Source organism: Trichosurus vulpecula, chromosome 1 (assembly GCF_011100635.1).
Source record: "Trichosurus vulpecula isolate mTriVul1 chromosome 1, mTriVul1.pri, whole genome shotgun sequence".
In the NCBI taxonomy this organism is placed as follows: Eukaryota; Metazoa; Chordata; class Mammalia; order Diprotodontia; family Phalangeridae; genus Trichosurus; species Trichosurus vulpecula.
Genome location: NC_050573.1, coordinates 115,327,862 through 115,350,553, shown reverse-complemented (window position 1 = coordinate 115,350,553; position 22,692 = coordinate 115,327,862). Strand labels below are relative to the sequence as shown.

At 41.2% G+C, this 22,692-nt stretch overlaps 1 protein-coding gene across 1 annotated transcript in view; it reads right to left on the bottom strand.

Moving 5' to 3' along the window:
* ANXA13 (annexin A13) overlaps positions 1 to 22,692 on the bottom strand; it is a 69,791-nt gene that overhangs the window by 5,049 nt on the left and 42,050 nt on the right. Inside the window, 6 exon segments of the mRNA XM_036741865.1 lie at positions 2,960 to 3,061; positions 3,442 to 3,510; positions 5,365 to 5,444; positions 5,549 to 5,582; positions 12,456 to 12,626; positions 14,319 to 14,413. Of these exon segments, the coding sequence (XP_036597760.1) occupies positions 2,960 to 3,061; positions 3,442 to 3,510; positions 5,365 to 5,444; positions 5,549 to 5,582; positions 12,456 to 12,626; positions 14,319 to 14,413 (551 nt within the window).

Genomic DNA, 22,692 nt, shown 5'->3' with positions numbered 1-22,692 from the left:
TTTGCACCTAGGTCTTCTGACTCCAAACCCAGCACTCTTTCTACTACATTGCCCTACATTGGTATGATTTACACAGCAGAACATATAGAGTGAGGGACAAAGCAAGATGTCAGGTCAGGACTATATCCCTTGGGGCCAAAGGTCAATGCAAGATTTACAGAGCAAGGGGCAGCTATGTTGATACTTTAAAAAAACAATACAGATGAAAACAGAACCTAGTTGAAGGATTTTTTTTTGATCTAAGAGCATGTGATATTTTGAAGATGATTCATAAAGGAAATCAGCAGACATCACTGTATTGTTTTCATTGTAGTGGCCAAAGTATGATTTTTAAAAAATATTTTTGTTATAAACTTAATAATCATGAACAAAGCAAATAATCAAATAAATCAACCAAATAAGGAGTAAAAGCTTATCTAAAATCCTTAGCATTTAAACAGGGTAGAACAAATCAATTAACAAACAATAAACAAAAATTACTTTTTTTCTGTATCCTTTTCCAGAACTGTCTGAATATCCTCTTCCTTCCTTCTTTCCTTCCTTCCTTCCCTCCCTCCCTTCCTCCCCTCCCTCCCTTCCTTCCTTCCTTCCTTCCTTCCTTCCTTCCTTCCTTCCCTCCCTCCCTTCCTTCCTCCCTCCCTCCCTTCCTTTCCTCCATCTGTCCCTCCCTTTTTCCCTCCCTTCCTTCCCTCCCTCCCTTCCTTCCTCCCTCCCTCCCTTCCTTTCCTTCATCTGTCCCTCCCTTTTTCCCTCCCTTCCTTCCCTCCCTCCCTTCTTCCTTCCTTCCTTCCTTCCTTCTTTCCTCCCTCCTTCCCTTTCTTCCTTCCTTCCTTCCTTCCTTCCTTCCTTCCTTCCTTCCTTCCTTCCTTCCTTCCTTCTTCCCTTCCTTCCTCCCTCCCTTCCTTCCTTCCTTCCTCCCTCCCTTCCTTCCTTCCTCCCTCCCTTCCTTCCTTTCCTCCATCTGTCCCTCCCTTTTTCCCTCCCTTCCTTCCCTCCCTCCCTCCCTTCCTCCCTCCCACCCTTCTTCCTTTCTTCGTTCCTTCCTTCCTTCCTTCCTTCCTTCCTTCCTTCCTTCCTTCCCTCCCTCCCTTCCTTCCTTCCTTCTTTCCTTCCTTCCTTCCCTCCCTCCCTTCCTCCCCTCCCTTCCTTCCTTCCTTCCTTCCTTCCTTCCTTCCTTCCTTCCTTCCTTCCTTCCTTCCTTCCTTCCTTCCTTTCTCCCTCCCTTCCTCCATCCCTCTTTTCCTCCCTCCCTCCCTTCTTTCCCTCCCTCCCTCCCTCCCTCCCTCCCTTCCTTCCTTCCTTCCTTCCTTCCTTCCTTCCTTCCTTCCTTCCTTCCTTCCTTCCTTCCTTCCTTCCTTCCTTCCTTCCTTCCTTCCTCCCTTCCTCCCTGTCTAGATTGCCTGGTATTACAAAAAGAGCCAAGCAGGAGCCAAGCAGAGAGCTCAGGCTGGAGAATCTTCCAGTTTTCATCCACCTTCTTGCACTTACTTGCTGTGTGGTCCTGACAAGTTACAGATGGTCTCAATTTTAAGAATAGTTTCCTAATCTATCAAATGAGGACAATTATACCTTTCCCATCTACCTCACAGAGTTGTTAAAAGGAGATAATAGACACGAAGGGACTTTAAAAAGTTAAAAGCACGATGTAAAAACAAATCCATTGTGGGATGGAAGGAGCACTGGATTTAGAGTCAGAGCTTGGCTTCATATACCAACTCTGTGGCTTGCTCCTTGTTTGACCTTGGTCAAGTCATTTCCCCTTTGTGGGCTGTAGCTCATCATCAATAAAATGAGGGGCTTGGACTGAATGATCTCTAAGTTTCTTTTGAGCTCTAAGTCTGTGATTCTAGTATCCTCTGATGTAATACATGAAAATCCAGATCTGCAAAAGTAGCAAAAAGGGTGGGAAAGAGCAGTCAGTGGTCCAGGAGTCTGGAGACCAGGGATCAAACTCTAACTCTTGCCTGGAGGATCTGCCAGGTTCACGTTCAGGAAGTGACTTTCCCTTCTACACCTCAGTTTTCTTGTTTGGAAAATGAAGTAGCTGGACTAAATCCTTTTAAAGGTTCCTTTTAGCTCTAAATTTTCTGATTCCAAATCTAGCTTGACTCATAGTTGTTACAACCCTGGACCAGTCACTAAATCCCTCTGAGTCTCAATTTCCCTATTTGTGAAATGAGTCTGATGGACTAGATCACTTCTAAGATTTTGTCCAGTTCTAAAGTTCTTAGATTCTAACTTAAATAGGAGCTACTTTGAATGTGAGAACGTTCTGTTGATGAAGATAGGCTACTCAACTAATTTATAGTCTTTGAGAGTTCCCTGAGGCCCCAGAGAAGCTAGGGACTTGCCCATGGTCACACAGCCAGTATGTGTCTGAGGCAGGATTCAAACCCAAGTCTTCTCACCTCCAAAGCCATCCCTTTAATATGGATGCACTATAAAGTACCTCAAGCCAGGTAGATCCCCCTGTACATATAAAATGCTAGATTTATAACCATTTCATTAAATCACAACCTTTCAGGGATACTATCCTGGGGTGCTGGGGGGTACACCTCTTCTTTGTGTCATTCTATTCTATTTTAAGTTGAGATCATCATAATAGTAATAGCTCACTTTTCCACACGCTTTACAATGCCCCCCTCCCAACAACCCTGTAGGATAGGTAAGACGAGCACCATTACCCCCATTGTATAGATGTGGAAGCTTAGCCTCAGTGATGTAAAGTGACTTGGCCAAGGTCACACATCCAGTAAATGCCAAGGACTCAAACCCAGGTCTCAACTCTACATTCAGTAGTCCTGCTCCCTTATAATTATGTTAGCCTATGCCTCAAGGCCCCAAAGATAGTATTGTAAAGTGTTAAGGAAGTAAACCCTCCAGTTCTTAGATCTCTGGTTTTGTCTTATTCTCAATCATAATTAGTGTTAAAGTAATTGTCATTGTACCAATCACTTACGATTTGATAGGCTTCGAAGGTGGCCCTCAATTGTTTGTAGTTCCTCTTTGCCAGGACTTCATTGAAAGCCAACTCATCTGTGCCCCAACGACCTTCCCCTGCCTTAAAAGGTCAAAGATCAACATTTTGTTAAAAACCCTCTTTAAGAAGCCTGAAAGTGCTTTTTTTAACACCAAATCTCACTTGAAAGAAATTATATGCACAGACTAGAGATGTTTCACTTATGCACTTTAAGCTACTAACAGAGGCTAATAAAGGCATGATATAAATGGAAAATAATTATCATTTATTGTATTAGAATGAAAGGCCTATATATAAATGAGCACATTTTAATTTAAAGATACGAGTACATTTTCATTTCTCAGATAATGTAATTACTTCCCGAGTAATTAAAGCCACCTCTCCCATGCAATGAGAATAATATTAAGTGGTAAATCAAAAAAGAAAAAGAAAGTCTGAGCCTGGTACATTTTCACACTTACATCATAGAGATCTTTAGCATCCTGACCGGCTAGATCTTTATCAACATAGTCTCCTTCATCTCGGTCAGCCTACAAGAAGAGAAACATTGTCAATTACAGTTGCTAGGTGACCCTGGGAAATCGGAGGAAAAGTAAGAGGTCTGGGGGATTCTCTATAGTCTGGTGGGAAGGTCTGACCCAACGTCTCTTTGACTCTTACAATCCTGTGGGAAAACCCACAACTATTGCTCTTTGCTGCCATCTGTTGGGTACTGTGATAACAGCAAAGTTAGTTGAACCAACAAGTAGAATTTGTGTGAAAGTCGTGTGTGTGTGTGTGTGTGTGTGTGTGTGAACTCAGTTGTAGTTTCTTAACATGGCATTGATTCCAGGGCTGGAAGGGGACCTGAGGAGACTACTTTGTCTATCCTCTTGCCGGAAACTGTTTTTCCTCAAGAATGTCAACCTCTCTTTAAAATGGCTCTAGTCAGAGAGCACAGAGAGGAACGAAGGTCTTCCGAAGGACTGACCTGAACTCTCTTTACATCAGCTTGTGTCTTTTCTTTCTTGTTCTCTTCTGCCAGTCTATCACTATAGAGGGATCAGGACTTGGGCTCGAGAGGGATGGGGTTCAATCATAAAACAAAGGGGATACATAAGGCTTGCAAAGACATGCTGTAGTGGTTGTGATGTGAATCAATGGATTGTCTATTTGGTTGGATGTCCAGTGAGGAGGACTGTGTGTTCCCATAGTGCACATTCTGAATGCCCTGTGTTGGACATTGAACAGCTGGCTTTTGTTGCCAGAGGTTTTTTGCTTCATTTTTTATGGGACCAGTCAATAGGTGAATCCGATTCCTTCCCTTGGTTAAATCCTGGCTAAGAAAGTTCAATCTCATATACCTTTCTTATCCTTTCAATCTTGCCACCTCCTGGTACCTTCTCTGAGTTGCTCATGGCTTTGGTTTCTACCTCCTCTACTTTTTTTGCTGCCCTCTAACCTGCTTGGCTACTTAGCTTTGCCAGTGCTGAATTCCTCTTATAACTCCATTCCCTAGAATGTTTTCATTGAAGTGCATCAAGGAGGCCATTAAGTGGAGGTTTTTATCTGGAATTACAGATGGTAACTTCTGGACTCACCAATTATTTCCTCTAAACCTCAATAGCCCAATAGATCTGTCATCTCCTCAATGTGACTTCTCCCTCCAAAGATGCAGCATACAACCCATCCATGCCTGTTCATCTTGTCCAATTCTTCCCCATGTCCTTCCATAAATTTACCAAAGAGAGCCCACCTAACATTCTGGGGACCGTCTGTATAGTCTCTTGACATTATGTGGGCAGCAATGGGCCATGTGAGATGTCCTCTTGCTATCCCTCCTTCTCACTGTGTGATTGGCCCATCATTTCCACCTCTGACATTTAATAACCTTATGATCATGGGCAAATCACTGAACCTTTCTGAGCCTTAGGCTTAAGACTTACCTATTAAACTGTCGTGTATATTGACACACTCAATATTTGAAATCTCAGTATTATAAAACACTAATTTTTCTCAAGGAATTAACTAGCTGAACATTTTAAAAAATTTGTCATCTCCCAGACATTTCTCTGCTTGTCTTCCAACTTTCACCATAAAATCTTGGTGCTTAGAGATGGTTGTTGTTGTTCAGTTGTGTCTGACTCTCTGTGACCCTGTGGACCACAGCACATCTCTATTGTTTATAGGGTTTTCTTGGAGAAGATACTGAAGTGGTTTGCCATTACCTTCTCCAGTGGATTAAGGCAAACAGAGATTAAGTGATTTCACACAACTATTAAGTGTCTGAAGCCAGATTTGAACTCGGGTCTTTCTGACTCCAGACGTAAGGCTCTATTCACTGAACCACCCAGCTGCCTATAGCCCCAATATAAAACAAGAAAGAAAAATCCCTGTTGTCTTACCTGTAACAAGGACATGAGAATCTTTTTAAAGTTTCCACTTGTGTCGCCCTTGACATCAGATTCAAGGTTACTGTCAAATACTATTAGAAAAGAAAAGGAGGGAAAAAGTTTTCTCTTCCAGGCAGACTGTGAAAGGACCATACCTTTTCCAGACTAGATGGGATCATAAGAAAATGTGACTTACGCCTTTGGTATGCCTCTTTTATGGCTCTGATTTCCTAGAGAGAGGGAATAAAAATAAACATGTCAACATAAGGTCAATGTGCAATGGACTCTAAAGGGAGGCAGATGCACAGAGAACAGAGATGCGCTCCCTTTTGCAGGCTGCTTGATGCCATCAGTTATTCAACCATCAAAAATTCATACTTTTGTAGTTTGAAAGGATCTATCCAATCCCCTCATTTTATAGATGAGAAAATTGAGGCCCAGAAGAGTTAAGTGTCTTGCCCGAAGTCAAACAGGTCATAAGTGGATCATCAGATGAGATTTCATATGTAAAGTACTTTGTAAACCTTAAAGTGCTATATAAATATTAGCTATTCTTTTTATTTTTAAGTAACAGAGAACTGGTATTTCAATTAGTGTCCTCTGATGCCAAATTCAGAGCCCCCCCCCTTTTTTTTACTGTGCTGTGCTATCAGGGGTACAGATCTCTGGGCAAATCACTTTGCTGAATGACATACGAGGCAGGGTTCTACTTCGCCCCCAACGTTTTTAAGCAGCAAAATCTGGTTAAAATCGACACCAAGGACAGCAGCGCAGGAAGAAGGCAGAGAGATTGTGGTTTAGGGTGTGAAAACATGGCCATTGGGGGCTGGTGGCTTTGTCTTGGTGAGGGGAAGGAGTGGGAGATTTTCTTGCTTACAAATAGCATTTGTTGATCAGATTCTATTATGTTCGTGATGTTTGTCCTTCCCTCTCATCTTCCTTCTCCTCTTCTCAGCTCCCCCCTCCTCATTGTCTTTGACCTTTTCCTCCCTGACTTCCCAGACATGCCAAACGCCAAGGATGACTCTGCCCCTAGTCACTTTGTTTTCATCAGATCTAATCGGCTAAAAGTGTGGGAGCAGCCATAGGCCTAGAACCCGAAATAAACTGGGCCAGACCTAAAATACATCAAAGAGACTATGGCCAAATAAGACTTGCGGTGGACAGAAAATCAACCTGGGAGCCGGCAAGATTCGGGTTCAAGTCATGCCTCTGACACATACAGGTTGTATGACGCTGGATAAATAAGTGCTCTAGGCCGGAGTCTTCAAATTCAAATAGAATCAGGTCCCTATGGGGAGCATGATGACTTAGAAAACCACAAATTAACATTATCTGTGCTTCGTTGCATTTTTATTTTATTTTGTTAAACATTTCCCATTTCCCATTTTAATCTGGTTTGGACTGTTTGACCCTGCTCTAAACAACTCTCTAATCCTGTACTTTACTGTATAGAGGCTGTTTTCCCATCCAGAAGACTTCCCTATATTACTGGAATCATAGGTCTAGTTCCTATCCCAAATACTAATGACTCTTAATTATTAGTCATCAATTAATAATTAGTCCAGGCATTATCTCTTTGGTTTCTATTCCTCCTGGCTGCCAGATGCCTATGACTCTTGCAAACCTGAAAAAGGCAAAAGAAAGTCTGTGTGGACTTTTGGATGGATGTGTGCGCTACGCTGGGCCTTGAGTCACACTCTGGGCAAAGTGATCATTTTGTGGAAGAAAAGAAGTACTGGCTGTGAGGAAATGACTGTCGTATGAAAAATAAGGCATCAACAAAATCTTGAAAGATGCAACAGGAAAGCCTAGGTGATGCAGTGGATAGAGCATTGGCCCTGGATTCAGGAGGACTTGAAGTTCAAATCCAGTTTTAGACACTTGCTAGCTGTATGACCCTAAGCAAGTCACTTAATCCCAGTTGTCTCCAAAGAAAAAATGAAATAAAAAGTAAAAGATAAAAACTTATCTTTTGGGTTGGAAAAATATTTGCAACTATAGAACATGGATATTTGATGAAACCTTATTTATAACCACATAGCTTGGGCAAGTGCTTCTATTGCCATGCATCTTTCATGACCATTTTATAATTAATAATAATAACATCTCTCATCTTTATGGTCCTTCAAGGTTTAGAAAGCACCTTCCTCACAACAGCCCTGTCAGGTGGGTAGCACAGGGATTATTACCCTTCTTTTGCAATTGAAGAAACTGAGCTTGTTATGGTTGAAAGGGCACAGCAGCCAGAAGCAGAGGACCCGAGTCCAAAGCTGGGCTTCCTTACTATGTGCTTGATATCGCACAAGTCATTTAATCACTATCAACCTCAGTTTTGCCCTCTATAAAATGAAGGAGTTAGGCTAGCTGATTTCTAAGGTTCCCTTCTAGCTCTAAATCAAGATCCTATGACCTGACCATGGTCACACAGCTTTAACAAGTCAGCTAGTAAAGAGATGAGGATGGCTTGATTCTAAGAACAGGGCTTTTCCTGCTATATCTTATCTTGAGATAATTCTTGATGTTTTGATAGACCTGTGATTTCATCTGTGTGGGCATGCCTCTCAGATGCCACCACAGATGAAGACCCCTCTTCATCTGCTCATTTTGTTTAACTCTTATCTTTATCTTTCTGTAAAATTGTCTATAAATTATCTATTTAATATGTTGGAGGACTTCTTCCTTCTTCCTTCCTTATATCCTTCTATCCTTACATCCTTCTATCCTTCCTTCCTTCCTTCCTTCCTCCTTCCCTTCTTTCCTTTCTTCCTTCCTTCCTTCTTTCCTTCCCTCCTTCCTCCCTCCCTTCCTCCCTTCCTCTTTCCTTCCTTCTCTCCATTTTCCTTCCTTCCTTCCTTCCTTCCTTCCTTCCTTCCTTCCTTCCTTCCTTTCTTCCTTCCTTCCTCCCTTTCTTCCTTCCTTTATTTATTTTTAACAGATTTGTGATTTTATTGACATAGGGAACTCCTGATGAAGACATTCTCTCTATCAATGAAAGCTGACACCTGCTTTGCAACTTATATTGTCTGGGAGCCCTGAGATGTTAAACAACTTGCCTAGTGTTACTATCCTGGGAATACCAGTATAACACTTAGGGGTACTTCTGTTGTCTCTCATTTGTTCCACAAGACTGGTATTGTCAGACAGCATGTGCTAGGATGCAGGAGGATAAATTAAGACAAGAGATACTTGGGACAGCTAGGTGGCTCAGTGAGTAGAGCACCAGCCCTGGAGTCAGGAGGAGCTGAGTTCTAATCTGGCCTCAGACACTCGACACACTAGCTGTGTGACCTTGGGCGAGTCACCTAACCCCAATTCCCCTGCCTTCTGCCCTCCAAAAAGGAAAAAAAAAGACAAGAGATATTAAAATGTACCTTTATATCCCAATTGATTTAAGGCAGGACAATAATGGAATTAGCCCAAGGATTCAGGAGACTTCCTTGATTAATGGAACAAATCTCCAAAGAAGTACAGGCTGCCAGCCACCAGAGGGAGTGTCTGCTCTCACATAAATCCTTTGAGGTAGGGGCTTCTGCCCCATCAGGATGTTTACCCTCCTTTTGTGAGTGGGGGAAAAAAAGCTCTGGGTCTTGTCAATCACATTAAGTTTTTCCTTGGTGGAAAATTCATAAGCAGAAGAAAAGATTCACGTAGTAATAACATACTTGCACTTTCCTCACAACAATTGAGTCAGCTAGGGAGAGTATAAATATTATTAGCCTTGTATTATAGATGAAGAAACTGAGGTTCCAAGAGGTCAAGTGACTTACCAATGATCATACCCCTGATAAATTATATGACCTTAGTCAAGTCTCCTCTCTCTGGGCCTCAGTTTTCTCATCTGTCAAATGAGGGAGTTGGACTAAATGGCCTCTTAGGTCTAAAGCTATGTTCCTAGGATCCATTCATGTCTCCTGACTCCAAGTCCATTGTTATTTCTACTACGCCAATGAAGAGCTACTGCCAAATGAAGCACTTAGGCTTTCAAATTAAAAGGTTATATACAACCACAGAATCTTAGAGTGAGAAGCAATACCAGAGCCCAGTTTGTTCAACTCCTTATTCCATGTATGAATCCCCACTATCCCTCTCCCCACACAACAGTAGTGACCTGGTCTAGCTGCCACTGTTACTTCAAGTACACCTGAAGTATTTGAACACAGAAATTTACACCCCAGAATAGTTAAGTGATGAGGGCCCACCAAAAGTAAAGAGGAGTTTCTGGCTTCTTTGCTTTGCTCTGCAGAATCTCCAAGTTGTAAGGGACCTTAGAGGCCGCAAAGTACAACCCTTACTGGACAGGAATCTCCTCTGTAGCAAGTGTTCCTTCAGCCCTCCCTTGAAGATCTCCATTTAGGGTAACTTAACTGCCTTCAGAGGCAGCCCATTTCACTTTTGGATGGCTTTGATTATTAGGGAGCTTTTGCTGACATTAAGCCTAAATTTGCCTCTGTAACTTCTACTCATTGTTCCTACCTCTGCCCACTGGAGCCAAGCCGAGTAAGTCAATCCTGTTTTTGGAGGCCAATCATTCAAAGAGATTATGACAGTTATTATGAACTGCATTACCACACTCATTCTGGGCATCATGGCTCAGGGTAGCCTGTGATAGCTTTTTGCTTGGTTGTGTCATACCATTAACTCCTATTGAGTTTGAATGCCACTAAAACCTCTAAATATTTTTCATATGAACTTTTGTCTGGCCACAGCTCCTGTATTCAAGATTTTTAAAATATTTTAGTTGATTGTGAAGTCAATTAAAAAAATTTTAATGTAAATCTTTGCCTTTATCACCATTAATTTTTATATTTTATGCTTGGTTTGTCATCCTAGATAGCTGAGATCTTTTTGGATCCAGACCCTTTCATCCAGCATATTTACTACCTCTCAAAGCATTGTGCCATCTACAAATTAAAGAAAAATACCACATGCTTTTTATTTTTTCGTACAAGTAATTGCTAAAAATCTTGAGCACGGTACCAAGGACAGATCCCTAGGTCATTCCCCTATCTCTCTTCCTAGATATTGACTCATTTATGACTACTCTTTGGATCTGTCCATCCAATTAATTCCAAATCCACTTGACTTTGCCTTTGTCTAGCCTACATCTCCCTAGTTATCTACAAGCATAGCAAGAGAAACATCATCAAATGCTAAGTATACTACGTCTCCCAATATAATAATCCTGTCCCTAAAAAGAAAGAAGGTTAATGTGGCATGACCTATTTTTGCAAAATTTATTCTATTTCTTTGTGATCTCCACTTTCCTTTCTAGATGTTTACTAAGCATTTTTAAATAATGTATTGTAGAATTTTACCAGGAATCAGCATCAAATTCACTGGCCTGTAAATTAGTTATTTCGCTATCTTCTCTCAAAAAAAAGAGGCACATTTGCCTTTTTGTAGTCCTGTGACACTTATGTCACTCTCTATGCCCTTTCAAAGGTCACTTGTGGAGACTCAGCAATGACATCTGCTAGTTTTTTCTTCACTATATAAGGATGTAGTTCACCTGGACCTGGTGTCTTAAACTCATTGAGGGGTAAATATGTATTCTTTTGTTATCTCCTCATGACCTTCTCTAGTACATTAAAAATATGACCTAATTTATAAGGATTTTATATATTCATGACTCCCCAGGAATACATGACCCTGTGCTATTTCACATTTTTATCAATGTCTTAGATAAAGACATAGGTGACATCCTCAGCAATGTGTAGATGACACAAAGCTGCAAGGAATCACTAATTCTTAGAATGAAAGTTTGGGACACAAAAGGGTTCTTGACAGATTGGAGCAATGGGATGAATCTAATGAGATGAGATTCCATAGGACTAAATGTAAAAGTCTTATACTTGGATACAAGAAAATTATCTTTACAAAGATAAGATTAAGGAGTCATGGAGAGACAGCAGTGTTAGTGGGCTGCAAACCCAATATGAGTAAATAGTATAATGTGGTAGCCAAAAAAGGTAATCCAGTCTTGGGCCGCATTAAGAGGGGCATAACTTCTAGGAATAGGGAAGTGACATTACCACCATACTCTACCTTCTTCAAACCTCATCTGGAGTTCTATGTTCAGTCCTGGGTGCTATGGTTTAAGAAGGACATTGATAAGCCTGAGACTGTCTCAAGGGTGGCAATTGGGATGATGAAAGGCCTGAAGTCCATGTCATATGAGCATCATTTGAAGGAAGTGGGCATATTTAGCTTGGAGAAGATAAGACTAGGGGGGAATGACATAATTCAATCAGTCATCAAAAAGCATGTATTAAGCCTCTACTATGTGCTGGGCACTGTGCTACTATGTTGCTGTGACACAATCACTATCCATAGGTATTTGAAGGGCTGTTATATAGAAGGGAGATTAGATTTGTTCTATTTGGCCCCAGAGGACAGAATCAGGGGCAATAGGTAGACGTTTCAAAGGAGTCTGATGTCAGAAAAATCTTCCTAGTATTCTTGCTGTTCCAAAGAGGGAATGGTCTGCTTAGAGACTTAGGGGTTCTCCTTCCTTGGAGGTCTTCAAACAGAGGCTAGATGGCCACTTGGAGTATGTTATAGTGGGGGTTCTTTTCACACAGAGGTTGGACTAGGTAGCCTCAGCAAGGGTTCAGGGGATGATTGGTGAGAGCTGACTGTTAAATTTTCAGTGTTAGCATTTACACTTCAGAGACTGGTAAATGTTACAAATCAGGGCTTGCTTTGTTATTTTGTTACTTCTAGACTTAATAAAATGTTAATCATACAGATTAAATTGAAAATTGTGTCTTGGGCATCCCTTTCCCCCGCCCCCCCCCAGCTGACTGTTAAACATTTACTGATACACTCTTGCCTCTGAGGATCCTTCCAAATTTGAAATTCTCTGTTATTGTGATTATGTCATTTATCATGTAAAGTGGGCCATATTAACACTAGGGTGAATCCATTGGAAAGATGAGCTTCTTTCCAGACTTCGTTTTGGGTCATTTTCATTGTGGGAGTCTCCTCTCCTAGAGCTCTGAGTAGTATCTTAAGGCAGATTCTATACCACCAGGAGAAAATGTCTTCGTCCTTCCTCTTAGCGGAGTCTTTGGGAGAAGTCATGTGACCATGGTTCTAACCTTATTGGTTCTGGTGCAGAGAATCTCGATCAACACAGATTCGTTGGTCCCAATGCCTTTCATGGCCTTCTTTAGCTCCCTGGCGCTGTATTCACTTGGGAGATCCAGAAGGGCTAAGGCTGTCTTCTCAAAATTCCCACTGAGCTCACTCTTCAGCACGTTTTCCAGGTCCTACAAGAACATACAAGGTCAATGTAAGAGGGGGATATGTGTCCATTTTCCTTTTTAGTATTCTACTTTAAAAATTCAATGTCAAGAAGTCAGGTGACCTCAGTGTCTACAGGCAATCTCTCATGGATACATGGACCAAAACCTAAAGAAGGATATTGCAAGTAGGAAAACTATTGATCTTCATAGGATCATAGATATAAAGCCAGCATGGACCATATTGTCCAATTCCCTTGTTTTATAGACTGAGGCCCTAAAAGTTTAAGTGACTTGCCTAAAGCCACACAGGTAGTAAGTATCAGAGACAGGATTTGAATCCAAGTCCTTTGATCCCAGAGGCAGAATTTTTTCTACCATAGTACACTACCTCTCAGAGGTGTTTGGAGAGAGTCTAAGTGAATTTTCCCAAGGTCCTTCAATTAATTAAAGAGGAGCCAGGGTTAGTACCTACATCTTCTGACCCCATCCAAGGCTCTTGTCACTCCACCATATTTACTCCTTAAATGACTCTAATACAAAGTTTAAAAAAAAAGCAGAAAGTGAAATGAGAGATAAAAACAAAGTACTCCAGGAGTTCAAAGAAGCAAGAGATTATCTTGGCCTTTGGAAGGAGTGGGGAGGTGGGAGGACAGTGTTCACAGAAGACTTTGGAAAGTAGGTGGGGTTTGAGTTGGACCTTGAAGGAAGAGTATGAATTGATCATCTGAAGTTAGAGGTTAAGGAAGGAAAGATATTATTCTAGGACAAGTGGAAGCCAAGACACCAAGGTAAGAAAGTACAAGGACTGTTCTGGTAAAAAGTGAGTCACTTAGTTTGTCTTGAATATAGGAAAGTCAAAGATAAAGAAGGTATAGGTTGGTGTCAAATCTTGAGAAATAACTGCTGGAGAAAAGTAAAAGAAAAAATAAGTAAAGGAGAAAGCAGAAAAATAACAGCAGACATAAGAACTAAGAAACTCACAGCACTCTGGGACCCTTTAGCGTAGGGGCAAAGAACCATACACACTTCTATAGCTCTTGAGGGTATCACTTCCTTATGAAACCACACCATCCAATACCAAAATAATAGTTCATATTTACATAGCCATCTCTCTTTTTTTGTCTATTGAATTCCTACCTTAAAATTCCAACTCAAATGCCAACTATGAAGTGTTATAGTGGAAAGAATACTAAATCTGAAGTCAGAGGAGCATGAGTAGATCCAAAATATTAAGCTCCATGTACAGAAGTTGGTCCATTTGCAAATCACTGATCCATCTGCGAATTGGCAGATGGAATTTGCTGGCTTTTAAAGAAAAATAAACCCTTCTATTCCAGGCTTTGTAAAAATGAAGTCAATATTAAAAAAAAACAAACCTTAAAGGAGCTTAAGAACAGTCAAGTCCAAGACAGCGATAACAACAACAAGTTACTAAAATAATCTAACAGTTTTGAGAAATCAATAAAAGGTGTGTTAAAATAATTTCATTATTTTTCAGTATTCTGAATAAGGAAGAGTAGGGAAATTTAAGGTCCAAAGGGATGCCAAAGAACAATAACAAATGTTCATTAAACCGATACTATATATACTTTTAAAGGAGATAAAAATTTTGATAAAACAGCCCATGCTTTGTTGGAAATGAGTCTAATAAGAAGAGCGTGAGTGTGGGAGTTTGTGTGATCGCCATATGTACAGTGCCATACACCTTGAGATTACCTTGCCATACTCAGCCTTGTATTTCTCCTTTATTTGCTGTCTCTGGCCTGCCGTTCTGCTTGACAAGACTTCAATGATGGCAGCTTCGTCAGTTCCTAAGATACAAAGGAGAGAAAAGAAGCCTAATTGGACAAGAAAGGGGCTTTATTTTGTCCAAGCAGGGGAAAATCAGCACAAGCTGCTTCTCGGCAAAGTTACAGCCTCTAAATCAAGTGTGCAGTAGAGCCCAGATTGAGCTCAAAACTTTGCTTTCCTGTAGTTGACATGCATTGACTCAAAAATTGCATTTTCAACTCGATTCCTTCCACAGATATTTATTGCATGTCTTCTCTGTGTGAATCCCCTGATGGATAGACACTACAGAAGATATGAGATGAATCAGAGAAGCAGCAGTGGATTACTAGACTAGATATCAGAAAACCTGGAATGAAATCCTGTTTTACTCAACTAACTCTTGGTCTCTTCACATTTATGGACCTCAATTTACTTGTCTTTGATATGAGAGAATTGGACCCATAGACCACTTCCAACTCTAATAGCTCATTTCCAAGAATAAGTATTATTGTCATTATTTTGTAGAAGAGTAAACTGAGGCGAAATGATATGCTTAGGGTCGTATAACTAGAAAGCGTCAGGGCCAAGGCTTGAAACCAGGTTTCTTATGTCTAAGTCAAGGTTCTTTCAGTTCCATGATTTTGCCTCTCTCAGTTGTAAGATGCTATGCTCAAGACATAGGCTCCACCCAACCAGTTGCCAAAGCTTATCTATTATACCTCCACCATATTTTTCACATCTTTCTTGTCCTTTTTTATTATCACTGATACCACCCTAGGTTAGGCTCTCATTGCCTCTCACCTAGATTAGCCTTCTGGTTGGTGTCTGTCTCCAGTGTCTCCCTTCTACATTTTATCCTTCACACTAATGTTAAGGTAATCATCTTAAGTCATTGATCTAATCATATCCTTTTCCTACTCAAAAGCTTACAATGGCTCTCCATTACATGATAGTCAAGGTCCTCCATGGTCTGGCTCCAATTTTCCTTTCCAATTTTATTTCATACTACTTCCTTTAATATATTCTATTTTCCAGATAAAGTGAACTACTAGCTATTCCCCATGCCCTTCCCACTCTTTCCCACCTACGATGTATTTGTGTATGCGAAGAAAGGATCAGAGTCTAAGAGATAGAATGCTGGACTTGGAGTCGGGAAGACCCAAGTTCAAATCCTGACTCGGTTAGTTGGATGACCCCAGGCTATTTGCTTAACCTCTCAGCCTCAGTTTTTCATCTGTAAAATGGGAATTTTAAAAATCAGTCAATAAACATTTACTAATCACCTACTGTGTGCCAGTCACTGTGTTTAGGAAGAAAAAAAGAAGCAAAAGATAGTCCCTGGCCTCAAGGAGCTCGTAAACTAATGAGAGGAACAACAAGCAGAGAAATATGTACAAAAAGGCCACATACAAGATAAATAGGAAATCATGAAAAGGAGGAAGACACTAGAATTGAGGGATTGGGAAAGGTTTAGTTGGGATTTGAAGGAAGTCAGGGAGGTCAGTAGGCAGAAAGGAGGGGGAAAGAGCATTCTAGGTATGGGGGACAGCCAGAGAAAATGCCAAGAGCCAAGAGATGCAGCATCTTGCTCATGGAACAGCCAGGAGGCCGGTGCCACTGCATCGAAGATACCTGTGTAGGGGATGGGGGTGGGGTGGGGGTTGGGTAAGGTGTGAGAAGACTGGTGGTGGTAGTGTAGAGAAGGTAGGTTATGAAAGGTTTTGAACGCCAACGGAAGATTTTGTATTTGATCCTGGAGGCAATGGGGAGCCAAAGGAATTTAATGAGAAGGAGGGTAACATGGTTGGCCTTAGCTCAGGTGCTAAAAGCATCTACCTCACAAGGCTGCTGTGAAGATCAAATGAATTCATCTTCGTAAAATGCTCTGCCACCTTTAAGCAGTGTGTGTGTGTGTGAGTGTGCGTGTGTTAGACATTCCCAGAGGCAGATAACTATTGTTGTTTAGTTGTGTCTGACTCTTTGTGACCCTATGTGGGGTTTTCTTGGCAAAGCTACTGGACTGGTTTGTCATTTCCTTCTCCAGCTCATTTTACATATGAGGAAACTGAGGAAATTGATTTGCCCAGGGCCATACATACAAGCTAGTAAGTGTCTGATGCCAGACTTGAACTTGGGAAGATGAGTCTTCCTGACTCCAGGCCCAATCCTCTATCCACTATGCCACCTAACTGCCAAGAAGCAGATAGAATAAGGGGTAAATAAGGAAGAGTTTTAATTTGAGAAAAAAAGGTGCAAATTCAAAGAAAAATGTCCTGTTTGAGGATTAGGAGAATGAGAATAGGTAAGGATTAGCTCCACTGTAGGCCATGGCCAGAGCTAGTCCTACACATAGGCAGAATAGATAGATGTCTAATGTGGCATGGTTTGAAAGGTGCTGAAATGTCTCCCTGCCCCCATGTGTATCCCTTATTGGCTCTGTTATGGTCACTGAAACTTATACCATTAGACCCATAATGTTTTCAGAGCTAAAAGGGACCATGGACGTCATCAGAGTCAAAGCTTTCACTTTCCAGATGAATATACTGAGGTTGAGAGAGGTTAATTGATTTTCCTAAGGTCACACAACTGGCTACAGGCAGAACCAGGTCTTCTATGTTGAATAATTAAATATTCATTGCATTATATAGGTTCCTTACAGGTTCATCTTCAGATAGGTTTAATGCTTTATAAAATATGAATACATTATTTGGAGAGTTAACATGTTAATCTAGAAGTCTCCAATCTATTAATTGCAGTAATCAATTGCAGGGCCATACCTATAGCCATGCTCCAGCCCTCTGTGGCCCATGGGTATTTTCTGTTGGAAGAGGCACTCTCATATGACTGATCTTTGGGCCCTTTGCCTTTCCCTCTGCTTCCCTTCACTAAAATTTGCTGGCAAAGCTTCATAAGGATCAGAGTAACTCTTTAGGACAAAAAGGTTGCATTCATTCTGCATTAACCCATTAGCTACCATCATTGTGAAATATTTGCTATTATATAGAACTCATCTGGCCAAAGAAAGAAAGAGCATCAGACATTGGGGAGATGCATTTTGATGGAGAGACCAAGGGCAATAAAAGTCTGCTCTGTATCAGTGGGAAGCTCTGGTGAGTTAGTGTACAATTCAACTGGACATTGTAGAGTGAATAGGAATCTCTCTTGCCCTGGCCCAGAAAGGAGGTGGTGAGCAAGAAGAAAAACCCATTTAATGAAGTGTGCAGCATCCTTTTGATAGGGTATAGTGGAAAGAACCCCGAATTAGGAGCCAAGACCCTGGATTCCAGTTTTTGGTACAAATAATCAAATGGCCTTGGGTAAGTCACTTATATACTTCAGTTTCCTTATCTATAAAAAGGTATCACCATCCTTCTAATCACTCAGGCTTGCAACCTTGGTGTCAACCTTGACTCTTCATCCCACTTACCCACATATCCAATCTGTAGCCACATCTTCACATCATCACTGGTTTGTGTCTCTTTCTTTCCGCCCCCATAGCCACCACCCCAGTTCAGGCCCTCATCATCTCTCACCTGGATGATTGAAATAGTCTTCTAACTGGGCTCCCAGTCTCCAGTCTAGCCCCACTACCATCCACCATGCATTCAGCTGCCAAAGCGATCTTCCTAAAGAGCTGATCTGATCATATTATCTCCTTAGTCAATAAATTCTACTGGCTCCCTATTACCTCTAGAATAAAATACAAAATAATTGGTTTGGCTTTAAATGCCCTTCAGAATCCGATCCCTTCCTTCTGGTCTTCTTGTACTTTACTCTTGTTTGGTCATTTTCAGGCATGTCCAACTCTTCATGAACCCCATTCGGGGTTTTCTTGGCAATGATACTGGTGGTTTGCTATTTCCTTCTCCAGCTCATTTCACAGAAGAAACTGAGGCAAACAGGGTTAAGTGACTTGCCCAGGATCACACAGCTAGTAAGTGTCTGAGGCCAGATTTGAACTTGGGAAGATGAAACTTCCTGACTCCAGACCCAGTCTTCTATCCACGCCATCCCCTACCTAAACTGGCCTCCTACATGATGTTCATTGCCCATGACACTCTGTCTCCTAACTCTGCTCTTAGCAATGGCAGATTCCCATGCCTGGAATGCTTTCCCTTCTCACCTCTGCTTCCTCTCTCCCACTCCACCACTTTCTAGTGAAAGCTTTCTCTCTGAGATTAACTTCTATTTACTATGTCAGTCTTGTATGAACATAGTTATTCATATTTTATCTCCTTCATTAGAATGGGAGCCCCCTGAAGACAGGCACCATGTTTTTGCCTTCTTTGTACCCCCAGTTCCTAGCACAGTGCCTGATATATAGTAAAGATTTAATAAATGCCCATTGACTGACTGACTGTATGAGATTACTATCCAGAACGATTCTTACGTACATCTACCTCTTCCTCTTCCAGAAAGGCCTGATTTAAAGAGGAATTATAAGGCCCGCCAAACTTTGTACTGTATGGGAAGGTGGGGTGGGGGAGAAGGTCCAAGTGGTCCTCAGATCAATGGGGCTATAAAAATGCCTGTGATGAAACAGCCTTCACAGCTGAGGTCCCGGCCATGTTCTGTGAAGCTTTTCCTACTCTCTAAATGTCTCACATCCCAGTGCTTCTGGGAAGTTGTCTCTCATCAGTCTTGCAAGTCCTCTGGGGGAACCCACAATCTCCAGCTTTCTTGATCTAGGTGAGGAATGAAAACTCTTCTTCAATTCAACAGACACAATAGAGTAAGAAAAAACTTTGCTAGGAAATTATGAAGGGAAGAAGAATCCACCACAAGAAGGCACAACGCTCAAGATGGTCAGGGTTTTGGAGACAAGGAATATATGTACACATATGTATATATACACACTATGCGTATATACACATATATACATACATGTATAATATACACAGTCATACACGAACATATTTGTTCCATTCTGACCCCATGCAATTAAGAGAAGAGTTTTGTTCATTCCTGAGATGGGAAGGCTGGTGAAATTTGGAAGACCCAGGGGCCAGGTTGGAATAGGTGGGAGCAAAACCAGTGATGGGGAAGTGAGTATCCCAGGAACTCTGTGGTATGGGCCCATAGGGAGTCCTCAAAGTACACAGTCCGGGGTTTAGCCGTGAATGCTGGTCCCTTCTTGACCAGATGCTTCTTTATAGGTATTTCCGTAGACCTCTCAGGTATGGTAGTGATGGGATTGCTGGATACGCTCAATGGATTAGGGGCCTCAAAGCTGGAGTGGATCTTAGTGATCAAGCCCTAATTTGAGAGATCAGAGGACAGACTCAGAGACAGTAAGTGACCTGTTCTAGCAGAGCTAGGATTCAAACCCAGGTCCTCTGATGGCAAAATCAGTGACCCTCTAATGACACCACAGTGGTCCTCAGGCCATGGTCCTAATGGAAATCCTGATCATGTAGTCTGTCCTATACATGAGTAGCCCAGGGAAATGAAGCCACAGCTCCAATCAGCCAGGTAGATGAGGAAAGAATGTGGCCCATGAATATAGCACTAAAAAAACAAAAAAACAAAACCCAACACTACATTTTCCAGAATTTCCTTCTTGAAGATCAATAGCAATTAAAAAAATAGCAAACCTGTCTGGAAATGGCTTAGAAATTGCCTGCAGGGAGGCTGGAAGCTGGATTAGATGACCTCTTAAACTCCATGATATGGTGCTTCTGATTTCCCTACAAGAAATGTTTCCACTTCCCAGGAAGGAGGATGATTTATTAAACAGTGACCTCATTTTACATTTCACGATGTATGTGTCATGCATCAGCAGTCCTTGCCTTGGAACAGTTTCTTATAAACATTTACAGTGGTTTGAGGTTCTGTGACCGGTCACCAGCCAATGGTTCTTGGAAATTAAAAAAAGGAAAAAACCCAAATCTTGACTGGACATTGAGGAACAATGACACAGTATGGCTCAAAACTGAAGTGATGATTAACCCCTTGAACTGCCAGAGGGCTCTGCTCACTTCGTAGCCCTGAGAAGTTCACTAGGGAAAAAAAACTGAGAAGGGACAGGGAGGAAATTGGTCAACTTTTTAATGGGATGGAGGTCATTGAGTTTGAAGGAAATGAAAAGGATCAATGTGTCCTTGAGACCACTGAAATCAGCTGTGGTTGCTTGGTCTTTGTTTCAAGCACTAAAAATTGTGGTTAGCCACAAACAATTACTTTCTGTTCAGCTAGACTTACAGTTCAAGCCTCAACACTGGATGGACAACAAAATAGCAAATCCTTTTTCTATTCCCAAACCACCACTGACTACCTCAAGTTCTGGGGCCTTTAGCTTCCCCTTCTGTAAAATGGGGACACTGGAAAGGTGAGTGAAATGATATATGGGAAACACTTGAGCTTCTTGTAATACTAGTTTTGTACATACACATATACAGATATACAGGTTCAAAATCTCTCTCTCTCTCATCTTTCTGTCTATCTAGCTCTCTAGCTATAAAGAAATATCAGGAACTCTTTATAATAATAATTTCATACATCATCAGATAGACACAAAAAGTATCTGGAGTTCCTTTTAATACTAACTTTATACAGTCACATTTATGAATAGACATATAGGTCCAGAATATATATCTTTGTTTTTTCCTTCCTTCCTTCCTTCCTTCCTTCCTTCCTTCCTTCCTTCCTTCCTCTCTTCCTTCTTTCCTTCCTTTCTTCCTCTTTCTTTCTGTCTAACTCTCTAGCTCTAGAGAAATACCTGGAACTCCATAATAATTTCATATATTTATGAGAAATGCATGAAAAATACTTGGAACTCCTTATAATATTAATTAATATGATTACATTTATGAATTGATATACAGCTCCAGAATATCTGTCTGTCTATCTGTCCCTCTGTCTCTCTCAGATAATACATGAGAAACACTAGGTGGTACAGCGGATAGAACACTGGTCCTGGAGTCAAGAAGACCCGAGTTGAGGATCCTGGGCAAGTCACTTAATCTTTGCCTCAGTTACCATCTCTGTAAAATGGGGACAATAACAGCACACAATAATCTTGCAGAGTTATTGTGAGGATTAAATGAGATAATTGCAAAGGGCTTAGCATGGTGCCTGGCACATAGCAAATGCTAAATAAATGTTATATTATTGTTGTAATTGTTGTAGTAAGAACTTTGTACACACAGATGAATAAGACCTATAATTTCATCAATGTGGGAAGCTTCCAGTGTGGCGACTCGCTGCTTGGATGCAGAGCTGTGATTAGTCTGTAATTTTGATTCTTCAGTGGTCTTCTTGGGCTCTGCGACCTTAAGGGAGGTCTTGTCTGTTGTTCCACTGCCAGCTGTGATGTTACTCCTTCTAATAATAACATCTCGTATTTGCATTATACTTAACGAAGCCCTTTGCAGCCATGATCTCATTTGAGTCTCCAGACAACCCTAGGAGAAATTCCTAGTACGAGTCTCATTCGTTATTGTTATTGTATAAATGGACAAAAGGCTAAGTGGCTTGCCCACAGCTAATGAGGGGAAGAACTGGGATCGCTGATTAAATACAGTGCTATCCCTAGAGGCACCCTCCTGTGCCTCCTGTATCTTCCTTCTTGCTTTTTGATTTGTCCTTCATAATGGATGCTAAGTATTGATGGTATGTGCATTTCCCAAACCAATCATGGTAGGGTTGGTTTTGGGATATTGGACTTGAGAAACAGAGCTTTTTAAAATTTTGTTATTATTATTATTTTAGTACAGATGAGGGTAGGTGACCTAGGGATTTTTGACGGGGACCATGGTGAACTGTCCGACAAAGGGCCTGTGACTTGGCAGGTCTTACTCTATAGAAAGCTTCTATTAACTATGAAAGACTTTAGAACTCTGATCAATGCGATGACAAGCCACAATTCCAGGTGCCTGAAGGTGAAATGTACTATCTACCTCCCGAAAGAGAGGGTAGAGAATGAGACCTATTTTTTGGACATGGCCAATGAGGGGAATTTTCTTTGCTCCACTATGTATATTTATCACTAGGATTTTCTCTTTCTTTTTGATTTGATTCGAGGAGGGGGAAGGGGAAGAAAAGAAATACTTATTAATTGAAGATAATAATAATTTTTAGTTTTAATAGTCTTTTAAAATTCGCACCTGAGAGATTAATCACATTTGTTATTGCTGCATCATCTTAAGTTTAGGCCGCATGATCCTGTGCTAGAAGGGTCTCGGAGATCACCTATTCCAACACACTCATTTTTATGGGAGAGCAAATGACTTGCCCAAGGTCACAGAGGACCTATGGGTAACAAATACTAGATTCAAGATCTGAATCTAGGTGTCCTTCAAGTTCTGTGGCTTTCCACTAC